Here is a 26,832-nt window from a genome sequence, read left to right as displayed (position 1 = left end):
GTCCCAAGCTGCGAGGTCGAGCGGCGGGGGAAGACGCGGGTAAAGGGGTGACCACCGGAGACAGCGGCTGCCCACACCGTGAAAAGAAAGCCAGCATCCTCACCTGGCTGCCTACGATGGTTGCCGGGCAGGACGCAGTTACCGGAGGCGGTGACCACTTCCAATGGCTCCGCCCGGCTCCACAGCCCCATCCTGTTGCTTGCCACAGGGGCGCGGCCTACTCGCACCGCTCCGCCCCGCCCGGTTGCTAGGGGCAGGGACCAGCTCGGCGGTCCCGGCCTGTTGCCAGGGGGCGCGGGCTGCTTCCAACGCACCAATGGCGTGTCTGAGTTGCCATCAACGTCATGGCTGGGCCACGTCGATCCGCCTGGTCGTCAGGGGAGGGCCTTGGTTGTCAAGGTGCCGCCGCTCTGCTCGTAGGCCGGGGGGGTTGGGCCGCGGTTTAATGTCAGTCTGCCACATACTCCTTGACATAATGTTCTAGGGGATCATTCTCCACGTCCCGGGCCCGACTGCAAGATGGCGCTCCGTTACTCGGCTCTCTTGAGCGTTGTACTGGCGCTCGGGCTCCAGAGACCGGTCGCTGGAAGGACTCTGAGATTCGTCAATCTGGTGAGAGTTGAAGGAAGGAGAATGGAGGAAGGGAGAGAAGGAGATGGCGAAAAGAAAAGGGGAGCTGGGGGTAGGGAGGGAATGGGATATATAGTAATACTGGGCAAGGGGAAAGTGGCGGAGTAAATAGAAAGAGAGAGGTGTACAGAGAAAGAACGAGAAACTCAATGTTTTCTAGAGAGAGTTAGATAGCTCGGGGCTAACGTAATCAAGGAATATATGGGGAGAAAGCAGGAGCGGGGGTACTGAAGGGATCAGGGGGCATGGAGAGTAGGCAGGTACGGGATATTGATTTGGATGATCAGCCATGATCATACTGAATGGTGGTGCTGGCTCGAAGGGCCGAGTGGCCTACTCCTGCACCTATTTTCTATGTTTCTACGTGTGGGCAGGAGATGAAGATGTGAGGCATGACAAAAGGGAGGAGAGGAAATTGAGAGATGGAAGCAGGTGAAGAATGACAAGAATATTTGACTCGGGAGGGATGACAGTGGGAGAGAAGAGTAGGCAAAGGGCAAGATGGGAGGATGGTAGGAGGAAAGAATGAGGAGATAATGAGAAATGATCGATTTGGAGGGTGGGGTGGATGCACTTTTTGAGCGAGGTAGTGGTGAGAGGACTCGGGATATAGAAGGGGGATGGGAGATTATGGGTAAGGTGAGTGGTGATTGTGGATGGTCGGGGAGGAAGGGTGGATAGAGGGAAGCGGGAAATGGATGTGGAGGTTGATGGGAGGAGAGGAAGTGTGGGAAGAGAGAGGTGTGATAGGAAGAGAAGTGGTGGTTTGAGGTGTTGGGTGGGAAAGATTATTTTGATGGAGAAGGTTGATTTGATTGGGGAGAGGGTGATGGAGAAAGGGATGGAGAGTGGGTTGGGGTAAATAGGGGATTGAATGAGTAGGGAAGAGGGTGTGAGGGGTAGTGGTAGTAGAAGGGTTGAAGTGATAGGCAAATGGTTGGCAGTGCAGTGTGGGATGTAGTCAGTTGAGGCTTCGAGCCATTGACAAAGTGGGTGGCGTTGGAGGAGGGCCTCTTGGAAAGGAGGGGGAAGAGGGTGTGAGTACAGTTGTGGAGGTGGGGGTTAGCAATGGTGGGCTGTTGGGGAGGGGGGGAGATAGTGGCTACTAGTGGGGGAATTGGGCTAAGGATGGGTGAAAGGGTTTGGGGAAGCAGGATGTGGATGGGGGAAGTTTTGAGGGATTGGGGAGGCAGGTAGGAAGCTGTGAGGAGGTACTGGGAGAGCAGTGATGTGCGAGCTGAGATGTAGAGGTGAAGTGGGAGCAAAGGCTGTGGTGGGAGAGGAGACATTAGTAGAGCAGTGATCTGGGGAAGGTTGGGGAGCAACGATGGGAGGAAAAGGTGGAGTGCAGGTAATGGCAATGCAATGTGTGAGAAAGAGAGAGAGAGAGAGAAAGAGAAAGTTAGGCCGATGATGGATGTGGCGAAGGGAGTGGTAAACATGGGTTGTGTTCGCTATAGATAAATGTCAGTTAAATTATCTTACAGCAGTACATGTAGTGTACAAAGCAGATAGGGCAGCTGTTTGGTGCACAGCTAAATACAGTTGAAATAATCTATTTGTGTTTTATTTAAGTAAGTTGAACTGGTTGTAAGTTGAACTGGTATATGGGACTAGGGGAGAATACGTGTTCGGCACGGACTAGAAGGGCCGAGATGGCCTGTTTCCGTGCTGCAATTGTTATATGGTTATATGGTAGTTGCCTATTATGGCATGTGATGATTTGGAACGTAGGAGGTTGGGTCAAGTTTAATGTCATATGCAAAGGTACAATGAGTTATAGGTATAATGGTAACTTTGTGTGATTCACAGGCACATAGGCAATAAATGCAAAAAAGATAAATTGTACATAAATTACACACATTCTAAAAAGAGCAAAGACTGTGCCAAAGAAAGGAGATTAGTGCAAAACAAAATTAGAAAAAAACAGCCCATGGTAGTGTTGGAGGTGGTGTGCGGTATTCTGAGGTCGAGGTAGTATCAGGATCTTCTTTTCGGGTCCATCTTGTCACAAACGTTGACCTCGCTGTCGTCGTCAGTCCTGAAAAGGACGCAAGCTTCCGGCGACAGTCAGTGGAAGCCATCACTTGCCACAATTGATGATGGTGGTAGCAGAATTGGCTCGGGATACATCCAGTTTCCAGCCCGGCGATGTGGACGCTTCTGCGATGGGAGCCAGTATCAGGGTTATTATATGGGTTGATTCACGAGCCTGATGGAAAAATAGCTGTTCCTGAATCTGTTGGTGTGGGGCTTCAGGCCTAAAGTAACATCGAGAAGAGGCATTGCCCAGATTGAGGGGGGGGGGGGGGGGGTAGTTGAGGATATCTTCTACAGTACATCTGCATTTCTTTAAGCTTCTAAGAACGTAGGATGTTCTGGCACACCTTCATCACTGCATTTATGTGCTGAGCCCAGGACAGATTTTCCAGGATGTTAACACCCAGGATTTTGAAGTTTGGTTAGTCAACTGTCCTTATGTAAAGTGAATTAAACAAGTTGAGACAGGTGGCAAAATGTGTTTGGTATTGTATTATTACTGTAACCTTAACTGAGGAAAGCTTTTGTTTACGTGCTGTTCAATGAAATCGGATCATACAGCATTATAGCATTACAGTTCCAGAAAAAAAGTCTAATGCCTGCACTAACACTAACCTAACACTCTCTTTCCCCTTCTTTTAGTTTTTAGTTTAGTTTGTTGTTACTTGCGCCGAGATAGAGTAAAAATTGATTTTGTTGCATACAATTCAGTCAGCGGAAAGACTATACACGTCTACAATAATGTTGTCCACAGTGTACAGATGCATGGATAAGGGAATATAGGGTGACCAGTGAGGTAGATGGTAGATCAGGACTACTCTCTAATTGGTGATAGAATGTTTCAGTTGCCTGATAACAGCTGGAAATAAACTGTCCCTGAATCTGGAGGTATGCATTTTCACACTTGTGTACCTTTTGCCTGATGGGAGAGAGGAGAAGAGGGAGTGTCCTGGATGAGACTCATCCATGATTATGCTGGTGGCCGTGCTGAGGCAGTGTGAAGTGTAGATGGAGTCAATGCAAGGGAGGTTGGTTTGAGTGATGGTCTGGGCTGTGTCCACAACAATGCAATTTTTTGTGGTCTTGAATGGAACTGTTCCCAATCCATGCTGTGATGCAACTAAATAAAATGCTTTCTAAACTGCATCTGTCGAATTTGGTGAGAGTTGTTGTGGGCATGCTGAACCTCCTAAACCTTCTAAGGAAATAGATGCGTTGGTGTGCTTTCTTTGCCATTTCCTCGATTATGGCTGGTCCAGGGCAAGTTGTTGGTGATATTTACTCCGAGGAACTTGAAACTTTCAACCATGACTACTTCAGCGCCGTCAATGTATACCAGGGCATATGTACCTCTGACCTTAAAGCTATGCCCTCAAGTATTTGGCAGTTATACCTTGGGGAAGAGATTCTATCTACTTATACCTCTCATTTTGTAAACTTCTATTAGGTCTCCATTCAGCATCCAAAGCTCTATAGAGTAAACATGTTTGTCCAACCTCTTTTAATTAATACCCACTAATCCATGCGGCATCCTTCATTTTTCATTTCATTTTTCATTTTTTTTCATTTCATTTCATTTCATTTCATTTCATTTTTTTTTCATCCTGTTCTGCCTGTTGCCTCACATCCTGTTTTGTGAGGCAACTCTCCAAAAACATCCATATACTTCCTGTAATGGGGCAACCAAAATTGCATACAATTCTCCAAGAGTTGCCTCACAAAAGTTGTAGAAAACTGCAACATGACTTTCTGACTCTTATATTCAATGCCCCAACTGACAAAGACAATCATATCATATGCCCTCTTAGTCACTCTACTTGTTTTGCTACTTTCAGGGAGCTATGGACTTGGACCCCAAGATTTCTCTTTACAGTAATGCTGTACAAGGCCTTTCCCTTTACACTCAACCTCCAAAAGTGCAACACATCGTCAATTAACCTGCAAACACGCACGTTTTTTGGGATATGGCAGGTAACCGGCGCACCTGAAGGAATGCCATATGGTCATTGGGACAATGTACAAACTGTTCACACAGCACCCTAGGTCAGTCTCTGGCATTGTGAGGCAGTAGCTTAACAGCTGTGCCAACCCAAAGTGCATCACGAGGTGCTGTGTATTATCAACAGCAACAAAAATATACATTCCGTAACGTCATGGCCCAGTGAATCCTTTGGCTTCCATTACCATTAACAATGTTCAGTGAAGCGTGCGGAAAGATATGCTTGGAGTAACACCAGATGTGTAAAATACTTTGCATGTGTAAAACCAGCAACTCACTCTCTGACATTTCCGCCACCTCCTACCTCATCCCCACCCCATTCTACCTTCTGCAGAGAGCACTCCCTCTGCAACTCCTTGGTTCTCGCATCCCTTTCCACCCAAACCACTCCCTTCTCAGGTACTTTCCCTGCAACCGCAGCGGATGTATCACCTGCCCCGATACCACCTCCTGCACATCCATCCAGTGTCCTCAGCAGTCCTTCTGGATGAGTAAACTTCATCTACTGCATCAGGTATACCCAAAGTGGGCTCCTTTACATCAGCGAGACCACTTGTAAATTTGGCAACTGTTTCGCTGAACACTTACGCTGGGTCAGCCAAAGCCTATTGGATTTCAAGATTGCTAACTACTTTAACTCCCATTCCCATACTGAACTTTCTCCCCTGGGTGCCTCCATTGCCAGAGTGAGGCCACATGCAAACTGGAGGAACAGCACCTCATTTTCTGCTTGGGTAGCTTACAACCCAAGAGTAAAAAAACTGAATTCTCCAATTTTCGGTAACTTATCAAAAATGCATCCCTTCTTCTTTCCTCACACCCTCATCCTCTTCCCTGTTCCTCACCTGGACTCGCATTCACTATACCCTTTCCCCCCTTTCCACTCCATTTCTTCCTCAAGCTTTATTATTTGTGTCTTTTTACAATACTGGAGAGATTTTGAAGAACAAGAATATTATTCCGTTTTTTACACCAATACACTGTTGTTGACAAAGATCTACCCATCGTGTGAAACCTTATAAATAACAGATATAAATTAGGTAACTTCAAGACCGAAAGTCAAACATTTTTCTCATGACAGACAAATTTTAATCGTTTTACCACCAATTTGGACACCAAAAATGTGACATTAAAAACATTTAGTCATGAATATTTAATTCATAAATAAACTTCTTATGGCCCCTCATACATATACATTTTGATAATGCTCTTGGGAAATATCTTCATCAATAAAAGCAGAAAAAGTCAGTAACATAAAGTTAATACAGTACAATAAAGATCCCGTAACAGTCGCTGTGCTTGGTGTCAATTGTCACAATGACCATTATCGGGGTCGGTACCTCCATAAGTTAAATCACGGAGGCTCCAAACCTCTAATGCTTTTCAAAAACCTAACGAGGTATCCTATGGTAGTAGCGATGTTTGGGCGAATTAATTCTTTTTTCTTATTTTCCAATTTAATATTTCAAAAACATCGTGATATCAAAAACGCAACGACCGTTTACGATATATTTTCCGACTTTTTTAAATCAATTAAAAAACAAATGTGGACATAAATTGGTAAAAAATGTGACATTAAAACAAAATTAAGAAACTGAGCCAATCTTGGCAACACACTGTCTCTTGTTTACCTTTCGTATGGACCAAGTCGCTAACTTCATTCCTTCCTGTCAACTTCGGGAAGTTCCGCAACGACCGTTACGGAGACATTTTACTTACTATGACATGTTTGCAAAATTCAGATGGAATGCAATTTGTGCGAACTCTACTCAGTTTTTCCATGCTTTGTTCAGAACATGTTGTCCATTACAGCTGGTTCTTACATGCCATCGCACAAGCCTGTTGTGGAGATAATAAATGGAGGACGTGTTCCACCAGTCAATCCATTTATTTCCATTAGCCATTAGGTAGTCTACAGCGTGGTGGCGCCTAGCGGCAGTGGCTTGGCTGCAGTCCGTCAGTCTTTTAAAAAATTTCTGTCCCGTTAGATGTATGTTTTGGTTTTAATTTTTATTATTTTTTAGCTGTGTATATGTGTGGGGGGGGTGGGGGAAACCGTTTAATCTCTTCCCTGTACAGGGACCTGACTTTTTCCCTGTCTGGGCTCCGGTGTGTTGGACCTAACATCGTGGAGCTGGCGGTGGCCTCCAACCTGAGGACTCCAGCCTGCGGACTCGCCATCGCGGGCTGGCTGACTTTGGAGCGGGGAAAGCTGTGGTGGCGCGCAGCTGCAACCCGACTTCGGATCTTCGGAGGCTCCGGCCGCAGGCCCGGTGGACAGGAACATTGGGAGCTCGCAGGTCCATAGTGGGAGACCGCTTTTCGGGGCTCCCGCAACGGCAACTTCTCCCGCCGGAATTGCGGGGTTTAAATGACTCGGAGCGGGCCCTAACATCGCTCGCCGGGGGCTTTATCATCGTGAGCCCTAGTCACCTCGACACTGCAGTTGGACTGCTGGACCTTGGGAGAAGAACAAAGGGAAGAGATAAGACTTTTGCCTTCCATCACATCACAGTGAAGAGGTGTTGGAGATTCACTGTGATGGATGTTTGTGTAAATTGTGTTAAGTGTATCTTGGTTTTTTTTTGTAATGTCATGACTGCAGGAATGAAATTTCGTTCAAACCTTGTCTGTTTGAATGACAATAAACGGCATTCTATTCTATTCATGCATCCTCATTTTTCCATGTTTGCTTGTTGGGGAACTTTGTAAACATTAATCCGATATTCAGTCTGAAAAAGGGTCCCGACCCAAAACATCCTTTGTTCATTTCTCTGTCCGCTCTGGTGAGTTCCTCCAGCACTTTGTGTTTTCCTCAAGATTTCAGCACTTGCATCTCCTTCTGCCTCCAGTATTCAATTGATTTGTTCAGTGTCATAATGGTATTCCAAATGTCATATCTAGATCACTTTGAATTCTCATTTAATGTTGCCCAATATATGTGTGTGTGAAAAGGCAAACACAATGTGAAAAATGTAAAGAGATTTTGTTCCTGATTGGTCCTGTAATTTTTGTAGCAATCTAGTGTCTATCGAGTCTAGAGACCAATTTTCTACAGTATTTCAATAGTTACACTGGGGAATATTGGGAGCAATGTTAAGAGAGGAATGTCTGAGAGGGAGCAGGGCAAATTTAAGGTTGCAAATGCAACCTTGCAAATGAGTTACATTGAATGTATTTGAATGTTTGTATTATAGTTTTTAAGTGTTTTAATTAATATTAATAGTTTTTGATTCTGACAGTGACATTACAAACATTCAACTTAAGTGTCTGTCAAAAGTATTTCTAGGGCTTTTAATTTATTTATAGGCTCCCTATGGGAATAATGGGTAGGCCATTTAGAACTGAGATGAGGAAAAACCGTTTCACCCAGAGAGTTGTGAATTTGTGGAATTCTCTGCCTCAGAAGGCAGTGGAGGCCGATTCACTGGTTGCATTCAAAAGAGAGTTAGATAGAGCTCTTGTAGCTAGTGGAATCAAGGGATGTGGGGAGAAGGCAGGAACGAGGTACTAATCGTGGATGATCAGCCATGATCACATTGAATCGAGGTGCTAGCTCGAGGGGCCGAATGGCCTACTCCTGCACCTATTTTTCTATGTTTCTATTGAATTTATTTGTCATTCAAAAAAAGAAAATTTGAATGAAATGTCGTTACCATACAGTCCTAACAATAAAAAGCAAACAAAACACACAATTACATAGATTTAACATAATTATCCATCACATTGACTCTCCACCGGGCACCTCCTCACTGTGATGGAAGGTAAAAAAAGTCATCTATTTCTTGCTTCTTCTCCCGTGGTCAGGCAGTCAACTGCAGCGTCAAGGCGATGGAAGATCCCGCGATTGCGCCGGGCGATGATAGATCCTGCGAACTGATGGAGAAACTCAACGAATGAGGCCACATCTCTGAAGGGAAATAGACAGCTGATGTTTTGGGTCCAGATCCTTCCAGAAACATTGTCTACTTCACTCCAGAAATGTTGTTTGATCCTCCAACAGTTTGTTTGCTGTTCCTTGTAACTAACCTGTCCCGTTCTGCCAAGGTATTATTTAATTCCGCCCTCACCCAATGAAGTGTTCAGTAACACAAACACCAACAGCGAGAAACCATTTTGAGGGATTATAATTTATTTCAGGTACTAATGTAAGTTCTTGATACTGTTGTACTGGAACACTGTGGCAAGATGAGAGGATGCACCTCGAGGCAGAGGAAAGTCTTATAGTTTCCAATCCAAAGGCCGGTAGAGACAATGAAGTATCTTTTGAAATGAAGTTACAATTTCAATAGATGAATTGCAGCAGCCAGTTTGTGAACAGCAAGTTCTTGTATTACAATGATGTACAGTAAATGACCAGATCATTTATTTGAGGACTAAATGTTGACCTGTGATCTTTGAGAGAATTGCCCTTCACAACTTTTAAAGAAGTTTTAGGGATGTTTGTCCTTGACACACATGAAAAAATTGACACTTATTCTGCAAGACAGTGAAAGGGAAAAGGCAGTGCAAAATCAAGACATCAGTGTAAAACACAATTAGAAAGCAAGTCCATGATGTTGCACAAAGTATTTTGTTGTGTTCCACAGTTGGGGCACAAGTTTATCAGCTTCAAATGCCTTGGCATTATCATCTTGAATGACTTGTGCTTGGCTCAGCACATGGACATAATCATGAACAAGATGCACCAGCACCGATATTTTCTCATAAGATTAAAGAGATTTGACATTTCATGGAATACTCTTGTGAACTTCTACAAGGCATTGTAGCAAGTAGCCATACTGGTTGTATCGTGGTCTGTTGTGGCTATTCCAACACATAGGAATATAAGAAACTGCAGAGAATGGTAGACTCAGAAAGACTTTCCTTTTCAGAAGTCAGCGATTCATTCCTTGGTTTTGTAGACGTTGAGCGAGAGATTGTGTTGTGACATCACGCAACCAGGTGTTCTGTCTAAGTTGTGAGACATTCAGCATCTGTGGGGAGCGTAACAGTTAATATTTCAAAGGTAGACACAAAACGCTGGAATAACTCAGCCGGACAGGCAGCATCTTTAGAGAGAAGGAATGGGTGACATTTTGGGTTGAGACCCTTCTTCTTCAGATATTTCAGATGGTTGACCTTTCATCAGAATTGGAGCCTGCTAAATGCTTTATTTCATCTTTTCAGCATCTATAATATTTTGCTTTGGCCAACTGCTTCTGAAGAATGGTCCCGACCCAAAACATTACCCGTCCATGTTCTCCAGAGATACTGTCTGACCCACTGAGTTGCTCCAATACCTTGTGTCTTTTTGCTATGTCATCCTTGCTCTCTAGCATGGGGCTGTACAGTACTTTATCCATATTTATTCCTATCTGGTAGTTAGTGTGCACGTCTGTGGATCTAAGCTGTTTCACCTTTGTATGTGGGAACTTGAGCTCTCAACCCCTGTTCTGTTGCATGAAATACTAGATTTGCATTGTTTAAAGCATTCAATATGCATTTGAGGTTGATATTGCAATGTATAAGAATCTAGTTGCGATGAAAGAGTATAATTGAAACTGGTGAGATTGTACCGAGCCAGCAGGTAATCCTTTAAAATAATTACCACTTTTAAAATGATCTCTCTCATTCATTTCAGAGCTTTGTTTCCTTTTGTCTCTGATCTGACAGTAATTCATCCAGTTTCCTTCTGTAATTCCTTTTATCAATTATGGCTAATAACAAGATTCACTCAATTTCAGATGGTCTCGGGTGACTGTTGTCCAGGGAACACTGAAATAATGTTGCAGATTCACCACAATAGCATGTGAAATAAATCAAGCCAAGAATCAGAAATCCACACTGATTCTCCTCAATTTTCGGGATTTCTGGGATGACATGGCAGGAGAGGAATTTGAAGTGTCTGGCATCATGATCTGTCTCTGTCCCACAGTGACTCTGTTGTAGTCTTTGCTGTATGAATCAGTTCCAGCAAACACAGCACCCGGAATAGACCATTTCGATTGCCTCTGCCCAAAAACATGAAAGACTTAGATAGAGTGGACAAATCTAGAACCAGAGGCCACAGCCTCATAATCAAAAGGCATACCTTTAGGATGGAGACGAGGAAGAAAGCATCTCATTTGAATGAGATAAATCATGTGTCATTCATCTCATAAAGATATTTATCTTTAGCCAGAGGGTGGTTAATCCGTGTAATTCATTGCCACAGACAGCTGAGGAGATCAAGACATCGGGTATTTTTTAAATGGAGATTGATAGGTTCTTGATTAGGAAGGGAAGTTATGGGTAGAAGGCAAGAAAATGGGGTTGAGGGATAAATTGATCACCCGTTGTCGAATGATGAAGGAGACTGTGGACTGAATGGCCTAATTCTAATCTTATGTCTTATGTGGTTATGGAGTATGGAAATTAGTGCTTTAGCCCAACTTTACCATGTCAACCAGGTTTTATAACTGAGCAAGTCCCATTTGCCTGTGTTTTGGCCTATATCTGCTAAATCTTTCCTACCCATGCATCTGTTTAAACATCATTTTAAATGTCACAACTATACCCACCTCTGCAACTTCCTTTGGGTTTCACTGTTTCATCATTGTATACTTTGGAACACAACATGAATATCCTGATCTGCAGCCTAGATCATGAAGCCTTGAGTTGCCACACTTGTAAGTAATGTCTTTGCAATTTAAATCAATGCTTCCCAGACTAAACATGCTAAAAAAAAAAAAAAAGCATCCCCACTAATATTTTGTTTCTGTGTAAACTAATAGGGAATATAGAGCCAGTGTTTGACAGTGAATATAGAATTCTGACTGTTATGTTGCATAATCTCCTGTGCATCAAATGCCAGAGGCACTTGCCAATAAATATGTAACAGCGGTATTATATTAAATTCAGACCTAATTAATCCTCATCTGTTTCATTTTAGAAATAGTTTTTTCACAATGTCACGTGTTTGAGGTATTCATTGTCATGGAGTCATACAACATGTAAACGGGCCCTTCAGCCCAACTTGTTCACACCAAACAAGATGTCCCATCTACACTAGTTCCAATAGCCTGTGTTGGGCCCATTTCCTTCTTAACCTTTCCTAATCCGTTTTTAAATGTCTTTACAACAACAACTTTGGCAGGTTGTTCCATATACCCACCACCCTCTGTGTGTGAAACATTACCACTTATGTTTCTATTAAATCTTTACCCTCTCACCTTAAACCTATTTTCTCTGGTTCTTGATTCCCCTACTCTGTGTAAAAGGCTTTGTGCATTTACCCTATCTATTCCCCGCATGATTTTATACACCTCTACATGTAGCTGTCTGTGTGGAGTTTGTATGTTGTCTGTATGACCTCCTGGGTTTCCTCTGGGTGCTCCGGTTTTCACCCACATCCCAAATATATATCCGGGTTTGTAGGTTAATTGGCTGCTGTAAATTGCCTCCAGTGTGTAAGGGGTGGATGAGAGAGTGGGATAACATGGCATTGATGGGAACTTGTGGGTGATCGAAGGTTGATGTAGACTCAGTGGGCCTGTTTCCATGCTGTATCTTTCAATTAATACAATCACCGTCTGTCCCACAAAAACTAAGCATATCATTCCAGATGCTTTCTACTCCATCAGTACAATGTTGATCATTTAGTAAGTGATGGGGATTATCAATAGCATTGAAATTATGATTTTAAAGTATTACTAAGGTGAACCTTTCCCTATTCCCCAACCCAATATTCCACCCATATCAACTGTATTCTCCCCTTCTAGATCTTTCAATTTTGCAGTTATAGATTAACTTGGGCAAGCGACTCATTATTGATTTGGAGTTTTGCACTGATAAAACTGAAGTGCATAGAAACTTCCTCTCTGAGGGGAGTGAATCTCGTGAATTTTCCCGAGGGTGGCGGTGACCGGATCATTTTTTTAAAGTGGAGGTGGATAGAGATTTGAAAGATCGAGGAGTTGAGGGTTATGGGGAGCTGACATGGAAGAGCTTTTGTAGCCTATGAAGATGGATTGTAGGGGGCGCTGCTCTGGCAGCAGCCATGTCAGCAGCGCGTCAGTTTTTTTTTCAACTTTTTCTTATTTTTTAGTGTTTTAAAGTATGTATTTTGTGTTTCTTTGTGTGTTTTGTGTGGGGGGGGGTAAGGGGGAAACCGCTTTTGTCGCCTCCTCCATGGAGAGGCGACTTTTTTCCAGGTCGCCTCCCCCGTGGTCTAACATCAAGGATCGGTGCGGCCTTTCCCGGAGAAGCGCCCGGGGCTTCAGCGGCGGGCGCAGCGTGGACTCTCGGCGTGGAGCGGGTGAGCCCTCGCTGGAGGGGAGCGCTCCGTTTCGCTGGCCCGGGGCAGCCGGCAGCCTGAAGTCGCAGCCTGAAGTCGCGGTCTGCAGAGCTCCAGCTGGTGCAGCGTCTACAGCCCGGGATCCCTCGTGGGGGACCCGGGGGAAGAAGAAGCCATCACTGCCAGCCCGCGGCCAACTTATACCGCGGGGCCGGCATGGACTTACCATCACCCCTGGAGGGGAGCTTCGACCGCTGGCCCTGCAGTCTACGGTGCTTCTGGCTGCGGCGGAGACTTTAAATCTCGACCGCCGGCTTGCGGTCTACAACAACTTAAAGCCACGGTCTCCGGTGAGGAAGAGCCGATCCTGGACTGACTCTGGACTCTGGTCCTGTCCACGGGGGGGAAATGGAGGAGGATTGGCCACATTTTTGTGCCTTCCACCACAGTGATGAATGCTGTGGTGGATGTTTGTGTTACATCTTTCATTGTGGTTGTGTGTTCTTTATTATTGTATCGCTGCTGACAACCCAAAATTCCACCAGCCTGGCTGTGTGGTCATTAAAATACAATACAATACAATACAATCAGCCATGGTCATATTGAATTGTATGTCAGCTTGAGAGACCTGGTGACCTCCTCTTGTTTCCTTGTGCTCTCCAGATTATTCTCCAGATAAGCTGCCTGACCCGCTGAGTTACTCCAGCACTTTGTGTCTATCTTCCAAGTCATGGGACTGTGTTATGGTGAAAGGGTTGGGTTGGTAGTTGCCTGAGAAATAATACAATAAAGAGGTCAGATGGGTAAAGGGGATTTTGAAATAGGAAATTGAAAATGGCCTTTCATCGGGTGCCATCTTGTTTCTGGGAGTAGGATGAGATCCAAGAATGCACCAGAAACATTTCAATCACTCTCCTTTACCAAGAAACTCAGACCTTCCAGTTACCTTCATGCTCTGCCTTTCAATTTAATGTCATTTGTTCTGGTACAAAAGCTCGAACTATCCTTCAATCTCATGAGGCACATATAAACCTTTGTTATTTTTTAAGTTGTCAAGAGTGCTTAATTGACATATTTACTGGAAATGGAAAAATAAAATTCTATTTTGGTGAGAGTGACCATTTTGTTAAGTAAGGGATATGAAGAAGGCAGATAGATGGAATGGAGATATTCATCGTGGTTAATCTATATTCAGTGAGGAGCGGTGCCTTTGGAGCAAAATGTGCAACAGGCCTGTTGGCTTTTGACCTGGACTAAAGGAAAAACGACTTGCTTTCCACAATATCGCTCCCTTCTTCCCTGCCCTGATGCTTGTTCACACACTTTCACTTGAGGTGTTTCTGGTAGTTGAGCTTCCTGCTCGGTTATCATACATATTGGGGCAGGATTAAGTTATGATATCCAGATTACACTGGCTAGATTTTAATAACTGGGACTTGTTTTCACAGATTTTTCGTCATGGTGACCGATCTCCATCGCAAACGTATCCGACAGATCCATATACTGAGAAGGACTGGCCGCAAGGCTTTGCTCAGCTTACCCAGGTCAGATCTAGCTCTCGCTATCCAACCTTCTGTCCTTGAGCCTCTCATCTTCCCTCATGCCTCGCCCCTTTCACTTATCTCGCCCTCTCTCTGTCACTCTGTCCTGACTGCTCGTTGATCCCTTGTCCCTACTTTCTTGCTTTCCTTCAGATTCCCTGGTTTGTATTGTCACTTTGAGATCATTTTCAGATTTGTGGCCAGCTATGGTTGCAAATTAGTATTTGTGACCCAAGTGCCCACACCTGTTGAAATCCAAGTTTGACCAAGTGTTGATACCGGTTGACCCAAGCCCTCCACCCATCAAATTATTTCCATCCTCTCAGAAATATGCTAACACTTATGCAGTTGCCTTGTAAAATTGTCACCACACCACATTCTTGCTATTGAGGAATTGCAGCGTAGGTTTACAAGGTTAATTCCCGGGATGGCGGGACTGTCATATGATGAGAGAATGGAGCAGCTGGGCTTGTACACTCTGGTGTTTAGGATGAGAGGGGATCTCACTGAAACATATAAGATTGTTAAGGACTTGGACACGCTAGAGGCAGGAAACATGTTCCCGATGTTGGGGGAGTCCAGAACCAGGGGCCACAATTTAAGAATAAGGAGTAAACCATTTAGAACGGAGACGAGGAAACACTTTTTCACACAGAGAGTGGTGAGTCTGTGGAATTCTCTTCCTCGGGGAGCGGTGGAGGCAGGTTCTCTGGACGCTTTCAAAAGAGAGCTAAATAGGGCTCTTAAAAAAAGGGGAGTCAGGGGATATGGGGGGAAGGCAGGAACGGGGTACTGATTGGGGATGATCAACCATGATCACATTGAATGGCGGTGCTGGCTCGAAGGGCCAAATGGCCTACTCCTGCACCTATTGTCTATTGTCTGTGTGCCGTGCCGAAGTGCAAATTCCCTTTGTGCGGGATAAGCAGGTATAACGCACTCTAGGTACACTATCACCAATGTCTGAGCAGGTGTGACTGTAAAGGACTCACCATTTACTCGAATAATGAAAGGTTTAGAAAGAGCGGATGTGGAGAAGATGTTTCCACTAGTGGGAGAATCTGGGACCAGACAGCGCAACCTCAGAATAAAAGGACCTACCTTTAGAATGGAGGTGAGGAGGGTGAGGAGGATTTCTTTCGACAGTGGGTGGTTAATCTGTGGACTTCATTGTCACAGACCGCTGTGAAGGCATTGGGTATATTTAAAGCAGAGATTGCGAGGTTCTTGATTAGTAAGGACATCAAAGGTTGCGGTGAGAAGGCAGGAGGATGGGGATGAGACGGAAAAATAGATAATTCCTGATTGAACGGTGGAGCAGACACCATGGACTGAATGGCCTAATTCTGTTCCTATGGGTTACTCTGGCTTTCCAATGACCAAGTTGGCCATGAATAATTACATATTTCTCAAATCTGGGGCGGAACCGAGATGTTTAACAATGAGGATCTCAGTGGGTCGAGCGGCATCTGAGGGTGATGAAGTGGGGGAGGGAAGAAATGGTTGACGTTTCAGGTCAAAACCTTGCTTCAGGGCCAAGCTATCAGTGGAATGTATTGAACTGTATTTTGGTTTCAGATTTTCTGGTGATGGGCAGGATTTTGCTGTTATGATTGTGTTTATCTTTTCACTGCTCTCTATACTCCGTGAATGGCTGGGTCTTCTGCTACTATTCCCTAGGTTGGAATGAGGCAACAATACGCACTGGGCCAGTATCTACGACATCGCTACAATGACTTCCTCAACTCCATTTATGATCGGAATGAGGTGAGCAGCTGATTGAAAGGGCTGTGTAATCTATAGGGCCGAGAAGATATTTTCTAGGAGAAGATGGGCTGTGTGGGGCTGGGGAAAGGAATCTGGTATGGAAGATTAAAGTAGGGTGGGATATGTGGGGTGAGGGGCCGGGTTGGTGGGTGAGGGGCTGCGGAAGTTGGATCGGTGGTGAGGTGGGCTGGGTTGGTTGCGGACCCAGGGTGGTCGGGAATGTGGGGTCAGCGGCTGGCGTGGCCGGGTAAGGTGGGCTGATTCACCGAGGTGAGGTGGGTTGAGGGCCTGAGCAGGTGGGTTGGTTGGGTGAGGAGGTGGATGAGGGGCTGGAATGATTGGATCGGTGAGGCTAGGAGCTGGGGAGGCCTATAATTTCATAATGGCATAATTCCTACAGGCTTGAGCCCATCCCTTCTTAAATCCATTGCTTGTACAACTTTATCCATGCATATTTGTCTCAGTTCCCTTGAAAGGCTATGGTTTGGTCAAGGTGGAGTGCCATTAGGCACAGTGCCGTTTACAAAATGGGGAAACTGCTGGGTACTGAATGCATGTCTGGTGCGTATTTGTGTGACTTTTCTCTCCATAGATTTATGTTCAAAGCACAGATATTGACCGGACTCTGATGAGTGCTGAAGTGAATCTTGCTGGCCTGTACCCTCCACAAGGACGACAGATCTTCCATTCCGACTTAAAATGGCAACCAATTCCTGTGCATACTATGCCTGTGGAAAATGAGAAGGCAAGTATCCTTGGGAGAACAGTGGCGAAAGGTTGATGTGGTCGAATCACTTAATGGGATAATATGAGGGTACATTCTCAGATTGCTGTTGCTATATCCCATGGTGATGGAGAGTGTGTATGCTATTCCTTGCCAGGACTTGGTCTTGTAGCGCTCATTGGGGCAGTGCGAGTATGTTATCCTTTACGGCAGGGTTTGCTCATCCTTCCTTTAATTTAATTTATTTTTGCACGTGTTGAGTCCTTACCATTTTCATCTAATAAATTCTAGAAGTAATGTGTGTTCTTGGTTTCAGTTTCTTAAGTTCCCGCGAAAAAACTGTCCCCGCTATCAACAGCTGCAGGAGGAGACGATGAAGAGCAGAGCAGTTCAAGAAAAAATCCATGAAAATAAGGCAAGTGTCAAGGGTTGAGTGATTAACATGTTAGCATCTAATGCATGTATCTGTGCAGATTTGATGTGTGATACTGCTTAATTAAATAATTTGAGTCCATACAATGCATTTCACCCCCTTGGTACGTACAGCCAATTAAATATTTTTGAGATAACGCAGGGATCTAGAAATACTTGAGTTGCTGCATTACTGTAGAGGTGCAGTCACCTCTGACATTTGTTGGCTGCTGGTTTATTCAACCACATGCAAGGGAGTTGCTCAGATGCAGAACTGCAGGAGGACGTATGTAAATATCGCAGCTCAGCCATTATTGTACCCTGAATAGTTAAATGTGATTTACATCATCCAGTTCTAAGGTTACATGTCGTAGATGAGTATTTTCTTGACCAATGTGCTGTCATTTTTTATCACTTATTGAAGCTAACCATATTTAAACATTAAATGTTCAATCATGCAAAATCCCTTCTAAAGTCAAATGTTATTCACAGCCACGTTTACCCTGATGTCCATCTGAATTCACAACCTTTCACCTCTCCGCATTCCATCAGAGGTTAATTGTTTAGGAATGTGCTCTTGGATTCCTTTATCTTATGTACATCAGATAACTACTCCATCCTTCCTGGGGCCTACTGGTTAATTAAGCCTGCCTTATAAATATTTATCTGTATTGGCATGGATGTCATTTTAAATATTGCTGTAATCTGATGATGTTGTTGCATCCGAGAGAAGATTTCAGTGGATTCTTTGTTATTATTTTACTCCCACTTGGTTTGACTTGTTTTATAGGACAAGGGTATTTGCATTATTACATATTTTACCAGCTGCGTCAGCATCCACAGAACCACAAAATATATTCTCAAAATATACCCTAGTTCTTCAGGCACTGGATGGAGTCCCTGTTTCACAGACGATCGTTCAAAACTGGGAAAACCCTACTGGAAGAGGAGAGTTGCAATGAAGGGGAGATGGGGTAGAGAGATGGAAAGAGGAGTTTAGTGACTGGGTAGAGATCAGGTCAGATTGAATGCTCAGAGTGGTAATTAACTCGTATGTAGGAGAAAGGAAAGAACTGAAGAAGAATAAATGGAAAGTGTGGGGAAGTGGACTAAGGTCAAGCACAGTGAGCATGTGGGACGTGTCACTGCCAAATTGCACTCTGCAAAATTCCAACTCTCTGCAAAATCCAAACCGTAAACAACAAAACAACAAAGTGGGCAAGCAATCTGTTTTTGGCGATGGTTAGTTGCAAATGTAATATTAGCCATGGCACTTGCAAGAATTTTGCTACTTGTAATTGAATGGTTTCACGGAGTCTGCCACGCATCCACACGTGCACTGTTTAACACCAGCACCAAAACTGTAGTGCTCTTTCAGTACTGGACTATTAGCCTTTATTATGTTCGCATTTTTGAAAGATTTAAATACATAATTTCTTGGTTTTTAGGGAGAATCTTGGCATTGGACTACAAGTGATACTTGCCCTTTGATTTGGCAGATATATAAATACCCTACCCTCTCTACTCCATTACGAACTCAATGTCAAATATTTTTACATTCTGGAGGCAAGGGGAAGCATTTCCACATGTTATTTGTTTTTCCTGGAGGCAGAGATAAGACATTGCTCCTTTAGCAGCGCCACAATTTCTGTCAGATTATGTTCACATGTCCAGGAACGTAGATGAACGTGGTAACAGATACACTCTCTGCAGATGAATGTATCCTAATTGTATGCAGATAGTACATCATCCTAATTGTATTACTTGCCTGCACAGGATTATCTTTTTCTTCAATAGGCTGCTATGTGTCACTGAATTAAACTCTGACATACACAAACTGCCTAACCTTTTAAAAATAACTCAGTTTATAGTGTGGTCAGGGACCATTTGTGCAGAGAGAACATGGTCAACTCTCTCGTTGATGACCTTTTATTAAATCTGGTATTGGAGCAGTTGAGACATAAAGCTATGTAGCACAGAAGTAGGTCAGTTCCCCCACCTTGTCCATGCAGACGAAGTTAGCATTATGGACTAGTCCTATTTGTCTACATTTGGTATAAATCGCTCTTAAAATTGTCCTATCAATATATTTGTCCAATTTATGTACATGTACGTATATATATTTCATACATCTATATATCTGTTTTGATTGCATCTAACATTTTCTATTTTAGTATAATTCTTGCTGTGCTATAACAGTTGCCTCTTTAGAAAGTCTATTTGCATAACATGACCACACCACCAGAAAATCAAAAATCAATTAATATTGATTTCTTTAACTTCGTAACCCTTGCATTCCCCATCTCTCTCTCTATCTCTCCCCCACCCAGGTCGTAATAGCTTCAGTGGTCTGTTTGAGCCTCATTGTCGTTCTCACCTAGGCCACAGATAACAATGGCCAGTTTCCTTTATCAATGTTACTTTTTTGCATATCTTTCATTCATTTCCTCTATATATCTCCACATCACCGTCTATATCTCTCGTTTCCCTTTTTCCTGGCTCTCAGTCTGAAGAAGGGTCTCAGTCCGAAAAGTCACATATTCCTTTTCTCCAGAGATGCTGTTTGACCCTCTGAGTTATTCCAGCTTTTTGTGTCTCGTCGATTTAAACCAACATCTGTAGTTCCTTCCTACACTTACAGTGGCTTGCAAAAGTTTTCATACCCCTTGAACTTTTCCACATTTTGTCACGTTACAACCACAAACGTAAATGTATTTTATTGGGATTTTATGTGATCGACCAACACAAAGTGGCGCATAATTGTGAAGTGGAAGGAAAATGATACGTGGTTTTCAAATTTTTTTACAAATAAAAAACAGAAAAGTGTGGCGTGCAAAAGTATTCAGCCCCCCTGAGTCAATACTTTGTAGAACCACCTTTCGCTGCAATTACAGCTGCAAGTCTTTTGGGGTATGTCTCTACCAACTTTGCACATCTAGAGACTGAAATTTTTGCCCATTCTTCTTTGCAAAATTGCTCAAGCTCAGTCAGATTGGATGGGGAGCGTCTGTCTGGACTTTGACTGGGCCATTCTAACACATGAATATGCTTTGATCTAAACTACAAGTCTTGCCAGAGATTCTCAATAGGATTTAGGTCTGACCAGAGCACCTTCCTCCGCATGTTTGCTGTGTCCCCCACATGGCTTGTGGCAAACTGCAAACGGGACTTCTTATGGCTTTTTTTCAACAATGGCTTTCTTCTTGCCACTCTTCCATAAAGGCCTGATTTGTGGAGTGCACGACTAAAATTTGTCCTGTGGACAGATTCTCCCACCTGAGCTGTGGATCTCTGCAGCTCCTCCAGAGTTACCATGGGCCTCTTGGCTGCTTCTCTGATCAATGCTCTCCTTGCCCAGCCTGTCAGTTTAGGTGGACGGTAGGTTTGCAGTTGTGCCATACTCTTTCCATTTTCGGATGATGGATTGAACAGTGGTCTGTGAGATATTCAAAGCTTGGGATATTTTTTAATAACCTAACCCTGCTTTAAACTTCTCCACAACTTTATCCCTGACCTGTCTGGTGTGTTCCTTGGGCTTCATGATGCGGTTTGTTCACTAATGTTCTCTAACAAACCTCTGAGGCCTTCACAGAACAGCTGTATTTATACTGAGATTAGATTACACACAAGTGGACTCTATTTACTAATTAGGTGACTTCTGAAGGCAATTGGTTGCACTGGATTTTATTTAGGGGTATCAGAGTAAAGGGGGCTGAATACTTTTGCACGCCACACTTTTCAGTTTTTTATTTGTAAAAAAACCAATTATCATTTTCCTTCCACTTCACAATTATGCACCACTTTGCGTTGGTCTATCACATAAAATCCCAATAAAATACATTTACGTTTGTGTTTGTAACGTGACAAAATGTGGAAAAGTTCAAGGGGTATGAATACTTTTGCAAGCCACTTTTGAAGTATCTAGGCATCTTTCACTGGGGCGAGTGGAACTGAATGCAATACTCCAAACGTGGTTTATCCCAAGTCCTATAAAGTTGTACCATAACCTCCTGATCCTTATACACAATGCCCTTATACACTAATGAAGGTGAGCATACCATGTGCTGCCTTTACCACTCTATCTATTTGTGTTGCCATTCTCGGAGAATTATGGAATTGGACCCCAAGATCCCTCTGTACATCAATGCTGTTGAGGCTCTCACCATTATCTGAAAATGTTACCCTTGCATTCAACCTCCCATAGTGCAACACCTCATACTTCCTCAGTTTAAACTCCATCTGCCATTTCTCTGCCACTTCTCCATCTGCTGGGTGATCCCTGTCTGTGATATCCGTCTTGTGGAGAGGGTTGTAATGTTGATCCTCTTGTGGATATTTCCCTCCAGTGGAGTCGCATGTTATGGTGACCTGTCTAAGACCCTCCCTCTATCTTTTGACAATGAACCAATGCGCTTTCTGAAATATTGTTCACCGTTTGCCCTTCTAGGATTTTCTGGATATGGTGTCTAATAAGACCAAGATGAAGGTGACGATAGAAAATGAATGGAGAGTTTATGACACCCTATTTTGTGAGGTACGTATTGTGTTCATTTATGTGGGACCGACCTCTTGCTGATGTTCGTCTCGCCAGCCTGCAAATATATAATATGTTTCCAGTGAGTAAATGAAACCTGTCCCTTTGCAACAGTATCACGGCACACTGCTCAGAGCTGTCAGCAGAACTTTGCCCAGTTTTGTTTACCCAAGGACATGCTTTTCTAGATTTTGCTATTGAGCAGCACTAACTAATCTGCACCCTGCTGGTGAGCTGGCCTGACACCACACCTTTGACCTTGAGCAGTATTAGCCAATCTGCATTCAAATGCCCATCTTTTTCAACCTCCCTTTCTTCTCACGATTATTTACTTCCATTTCACCGCTGAATCCATTCGACTGCTCTTTCGTCCTTTTGTTTTGATAGCTTTTGAAATGGTAGGCTGCTGTTAGTTTTCAAATCATTTGCCATCAAAACCTGATCTGCATTGCACTTCATCCAGTAAACTTGTATTTCAATCCTACCTTGGCAGAAAACTCACAATTTAACCTTGCCTTCCTGGGCAACACAAGAAGTGATCGCTCGTCTGGGAGAACTGAATGACTTTGGCATGGAAATCCTTTTCCGACTCCACAAAACGGCAGATAAATCTCGGCTGCAAGGGGGTGAGTGAGTGCCGGGTGTAGGGTGAAGTGGATGCAGTTACAAGCTGGACCTTATCTACCCTGTTTCTGGAATGACCTGGTATTTCCCCCCTTGCCTCTGCCATCTGTCAAGCCAGCTGAAACAGCATTTGTGGCGGTGAAATCAGCAGCTGGGAAGCACAAAGTGTTCAGAATTGAAACGGCTTCTGACTTCCTTTTGTATGAATCGGGAAGTTAAGGGCTTCTGCACCTCGCCCTGTTGCTCTCCCCTGCACAAGTTACTCTTTACCTTTTCTGAAACCTTGGTGATGCTGTATTGAGTTTGTGAATTTTCAAAATAAAATTGGGACTGAATTGAGTGATAGTCATACAGCATGGAAACAATTCTTTCAGCCCACTTATGCTATCCAAGATGATTTATCTCAGCTAGTCTTAGTTACCTGTTTGTTCCCAAGCCCCTGAAACGTTCCTATCCATGTGCTTGTCCAAATGTCTTTTAAATGTAGTTATTGTACCTGCCTCGACTACTTCCTCTGGCAAGTTTGTTCAACATACCCACCACCCTCTGTATGGAAAAAGTTGCCCCTCAAATTCCTATTAAATCGTTCTCATCTAGCTCTAAAACGATGCCCTCTAGATTCTAGTTCCTACCCAGGGATATAGACTCTGTTTTAATATTCCCTTCTTGATTTTATACAGCTCTGTAAGATCACCTCTCTGGCTCCTGTACTCCGAGGAATAAGGTTCTAGCCTATCCATCCTCTACACATAGCTCAGGCCCTTCGTCCTGGCAACATTCTCATAAATCATATCTGCACCCTTTCCAGTTAATGGTATCTTTCCTATAGCAGGTAACCAAAAATAAACACAATACTCCAAGTGCGGCCTCATCAATGTCTTGTACAACTGTAGCAGAGCTTCCCGATTTCTATTCTCCGTTCTCTGATTGAAGAACACCAATGTGCCAAAAGCCAACTTCACACCAGATCTACCTGTGGGGTTACTTTCAGACAGCTATGTACTTGTATTCCTGGATCCCTGTACTCGACAAACTCCCCATAGCCTGGAATAGAGACACGTTTCTAACGCATCAACCTGGATTCCACATGGTCAGTGTGGAATTTGGGTCTCTCTTTGAAATCAGTTCTAAAGGAGAGAATTGAGAAGAAACTAAAACAAACTTAAAACACAGATAAGACAAAACCAAACTGCATCCCTCTGTTGAAACCTTTAAGTAACGAAACGAAAACAAAGAATAAACAGTTAATTTTCACGTTGAAAGCTTCCAAAGAGTAAATGATGAATGGGTTGGAGCACCTTTACAAAATTTCTTAAAGAGACGCTACCTCTTAAGCCACACGAGATACTCCAAATATATTTAACATAGAGCAGAAACATTCTGTCACATCCTATTCCATCTGGACTGTAGGATTAATTCAACATTCTCCCAGAACCAATCTAACAAAGCAATTTCACGTTCTTTGCACTCACTTACTTCATGCATTTTCACTTTTCATACAAATCAAAATTAATTTGCAGGTTGCCATACCCCATGCAATGTGCTGAATATCAAAGATATCCCCACGTTTAAAGCAATATCATTTTCACTCAAAAAAAGAGTAAAACACACTGATAGGCACTTCGAGGAAATAATTCATATCCTTTAGGTTTTGACTAAGCAGAATGCTGGAAGACATTGTTCAAACTCATACATTTAAACATCCCCATGTCAACTCGGACTCTATCAATTCCCATTAACATTTAAAAATGGCGAGATATCCTGGTTGTTATCAGAGCGACCTACTTAACCTAGCATAGGCACAAAATGCTGGAGTAACTCAGCGGGACAGGCAGCATCTCAGGAGAGAAGGAATGGGTGACGTTTTGGGTCAAGACCCTTTACCATGTTTTCTTTTATCCTCCACTTTGTTCTTTTGGTGCCACAACTTACAGTTATCTGCTAACAATATGGAAACTACTCCTCTTACTATGGGTGGTAAAATTAAACGCACTCGACCGAATAGGAGCCACATTGTTGATGGCTGTTCTGTGCGGTATGCTGACTACCCCAATTGTAGGAGGATTGTGTTTCACTTGTATCCCAAGTCACAAAGTCTCAAGCCCCACGTCACATCTCGTAGAATAATGTCTCACGGGTTTATTGAGCAAATCGGTTTATTCAAAGGAAACCCTCTGAGAGAACCCAAAGTGTCTCAAAGATTCACAGCACCTACAGCATTTTTATATTCTCACCACACAATGCTTACATGTGGATTCTACATTTTGAAATAATTTATCATTGATCAAACCCTGTAACCTTTCATCTTTGTCTTGCTCCAAAGTTATCTTTAACCTTATGTTTCCTGATATTCAGAAAAACACTAACATTTGTCTAACAAATGGGCGCAATAAAAGTCACTCATCATTAATCAATTTTGTTACTCCCGGTACAACCCCCAATGTTTATTTTAACTAAAGTAGCTATGCTGTGGCGCCTAACCACCATTATAAATCTATTTATCACTAACATCCTCACTAACATCCTTAAGGTCCCTATGATGGCCATTTTTCCCCATTGTGCTTCCCATGTATGTAAGATCTTGGGTTAAACAGATTACAAATTACTCGTATTCCTTCTAATTTTCAAATTTTCCTACGTTGGAAGAATAAGAAAAGGAGATATAGCTAGAACATACAACTCTGAAAAGGTGCTAGACCTCAGATCTGGAAATGCATGTGTGAATTGTTGGTTGAAAGCCAGGAGACAGATTATGCAAGTGGTTAAAAAAATCATACGGGTTTCTGGGCTTCACAAAGTGCAAGAGCAAGGAGTTGTGATGATGATTATTTGTAAAACACCAGTTCGGGTACAATAGGAGTACCGAGCCTGGCACAGCTGCAAGAGTGTCTGCAAGATGTAGTTCAAATCATGTGGAATCTAGACAGAGCTAAACTGTTCCCGTTGGTGGAAGGATGAAAAGTTAGTGGACATAAAAGTGATAGGCAGCAAACAACATGTCATGAAGAATTTTAAGTAGTGAATGCTTATATGCACCACCAGGAGGGAATGGGAGCCGAGCCAGTAATCAATAGACAGCTTGGAATTACTTCTGATACTTATCAGAAAGGAGATCATTTTCATGGCATGAGAGAGTGGACAGAGGAATTGTATGAGTTGGGTTGTTATCATGCAGAGCCAGTATGGGCTGAAGGGCCAAATGGTTTGCTTCCGTGTAGTAACCAATCTGCCCCGGTGATTTGACTGAGATGAGCTGCAAACTACATGGTGTCCCTAGGGCTGCCTATTTCAACCCGAGCACAGCCTGACAGTCGTTGGTTGAGCTCATCGCAGCTCACCCGTATAGTTGCCTCTCACCTAGTCCGATACTACTGGACAATCACCCATCTTCCACAAACTCCAGCTGATCGAGAATCTTAACTTACTAAGAAATGTTAGCCCATTAACCGTGTACATGCGGGCTATTCTGGGACCCAGTGAGTAAACATTTGGATTTAAAATTCTCAAAATTGTACACAGAGTTCTCTATGACCTCTCCCTTCCCCATCTATGCATTCTCCTCCATGACATTTCTGGCCTCTTGCACATAGACACCAGATTTCAACTGGTCCATCACAGGATGTTTAGTCTTCAACTTTTAAATCCCAGCTCTGAAATTCTGTTCCAGGACCTGTCACCTTTTGTGAACGAAGGAACTGCAGATGCTGGTTTATATGTAAGATAGACACAAAATGCTGGACTAACTCAGCGGGATAGGCAGCATCTCTGGAGAAAAGGGATAGGTGATGTTTCAAGTTGGAACCCTTCTTCAGACTGAAGAAAGGTTTGGACCTGAAACGTCAACCATTCCTTTTCTCCAGAGATGCTGCCCGACCCGCTGAGTTAATCCAGCATTTTGTAGCTGGCCCCTTTTAATCCTCCCACTCAAAAAAAAAATACTGCCACGGGAAAATCTGCAAGGAAAAGGGGAAATTTAATCACGGATACCTCTGCCATCATGATTCAGTCAGTTGATTTTTAAAGCTACAGTGGACTCCTGTATTATGGATGTTCAGGTAACAGAAATTCACTCTTATGGAATTCACAAATCACTACAAAAAAAATTGAGATAAAGCCCAAATTTCACTTTTACAGAATTTGTGAGGGAACAAAAACTAAATCCAATGTGAATGAAACAACAAATTTGTTGCCAAGAGTTCACATTTGTGTAAAGCTGCAATTCAGATGGTTTTGTTGAAACGCAACTGCTCCGTAGCATGGTGGGGGTGTACTGAATTTAGACTAATCCTACTTTCCAAATTTCTA

At 43.3% G+C, this 26,832-nt stretch overlaps 1 protein-coding gene across 1 annotated transcript in view; it reads left to right on the top strand.

Annotated features, from left to right (window-relative positions):
- Positions 1–383: 383 nt before the first annotated feature.
- Positions 384–26,832, top strand: part of LOC129705913 (lysosomal acid phosphatase-like) — a 39,755-nt gene continuing 13,306 nt past the window's right edge. The window contains exons 1-7 of the mRNA XM_055649834.1: positions 384–612; positions 14,375–14,470; positions 16,148–16,234; positions 16,827–16,979; positions 17,275–17,373; positions 21,817–21,903; positions 22,397–22,529. Of these exons, the coding sequence (XP_055505809.1) occupies positions 520–612; positions 14,375–14,470; positions 16,148–16,234; positions 16,827–16,979; positions 17,275–17,373; positions 21,817–21,903; positions 22,397–22,529 (748 nt within the window). The 5' untranslated portion in view covers positions 384–519. The remainder of the gene's footprint in view (positions 613–14,374; positions 14,471–16,147; positions 16,235–16,826; positions 16,980–17,274; positions 17,374–21,816; positions 21,904–22,396; positions 22,530–26,832) is intronic.

This window comes from Leucoraja erinacea, chromosome 18 (assembly GCF_028641065.1).
Source record: "Leucoraja erinacea ecotype New England chromosome 18, Leri_hhj_1, whole genome shotgun sequence".
Taxonomy (NCBI): Eukaryota; Metazoa; Chordata; class Chondrichthyes; order Rajiformes; family Rajidae; genus Leucoraja; species Leucoraja erinaceus.
The sequence above is the reverse complement of the archived record's forward strand: the minus strand, read 5'-3'. Positions and strand labels throughout refer to the sequence as shown.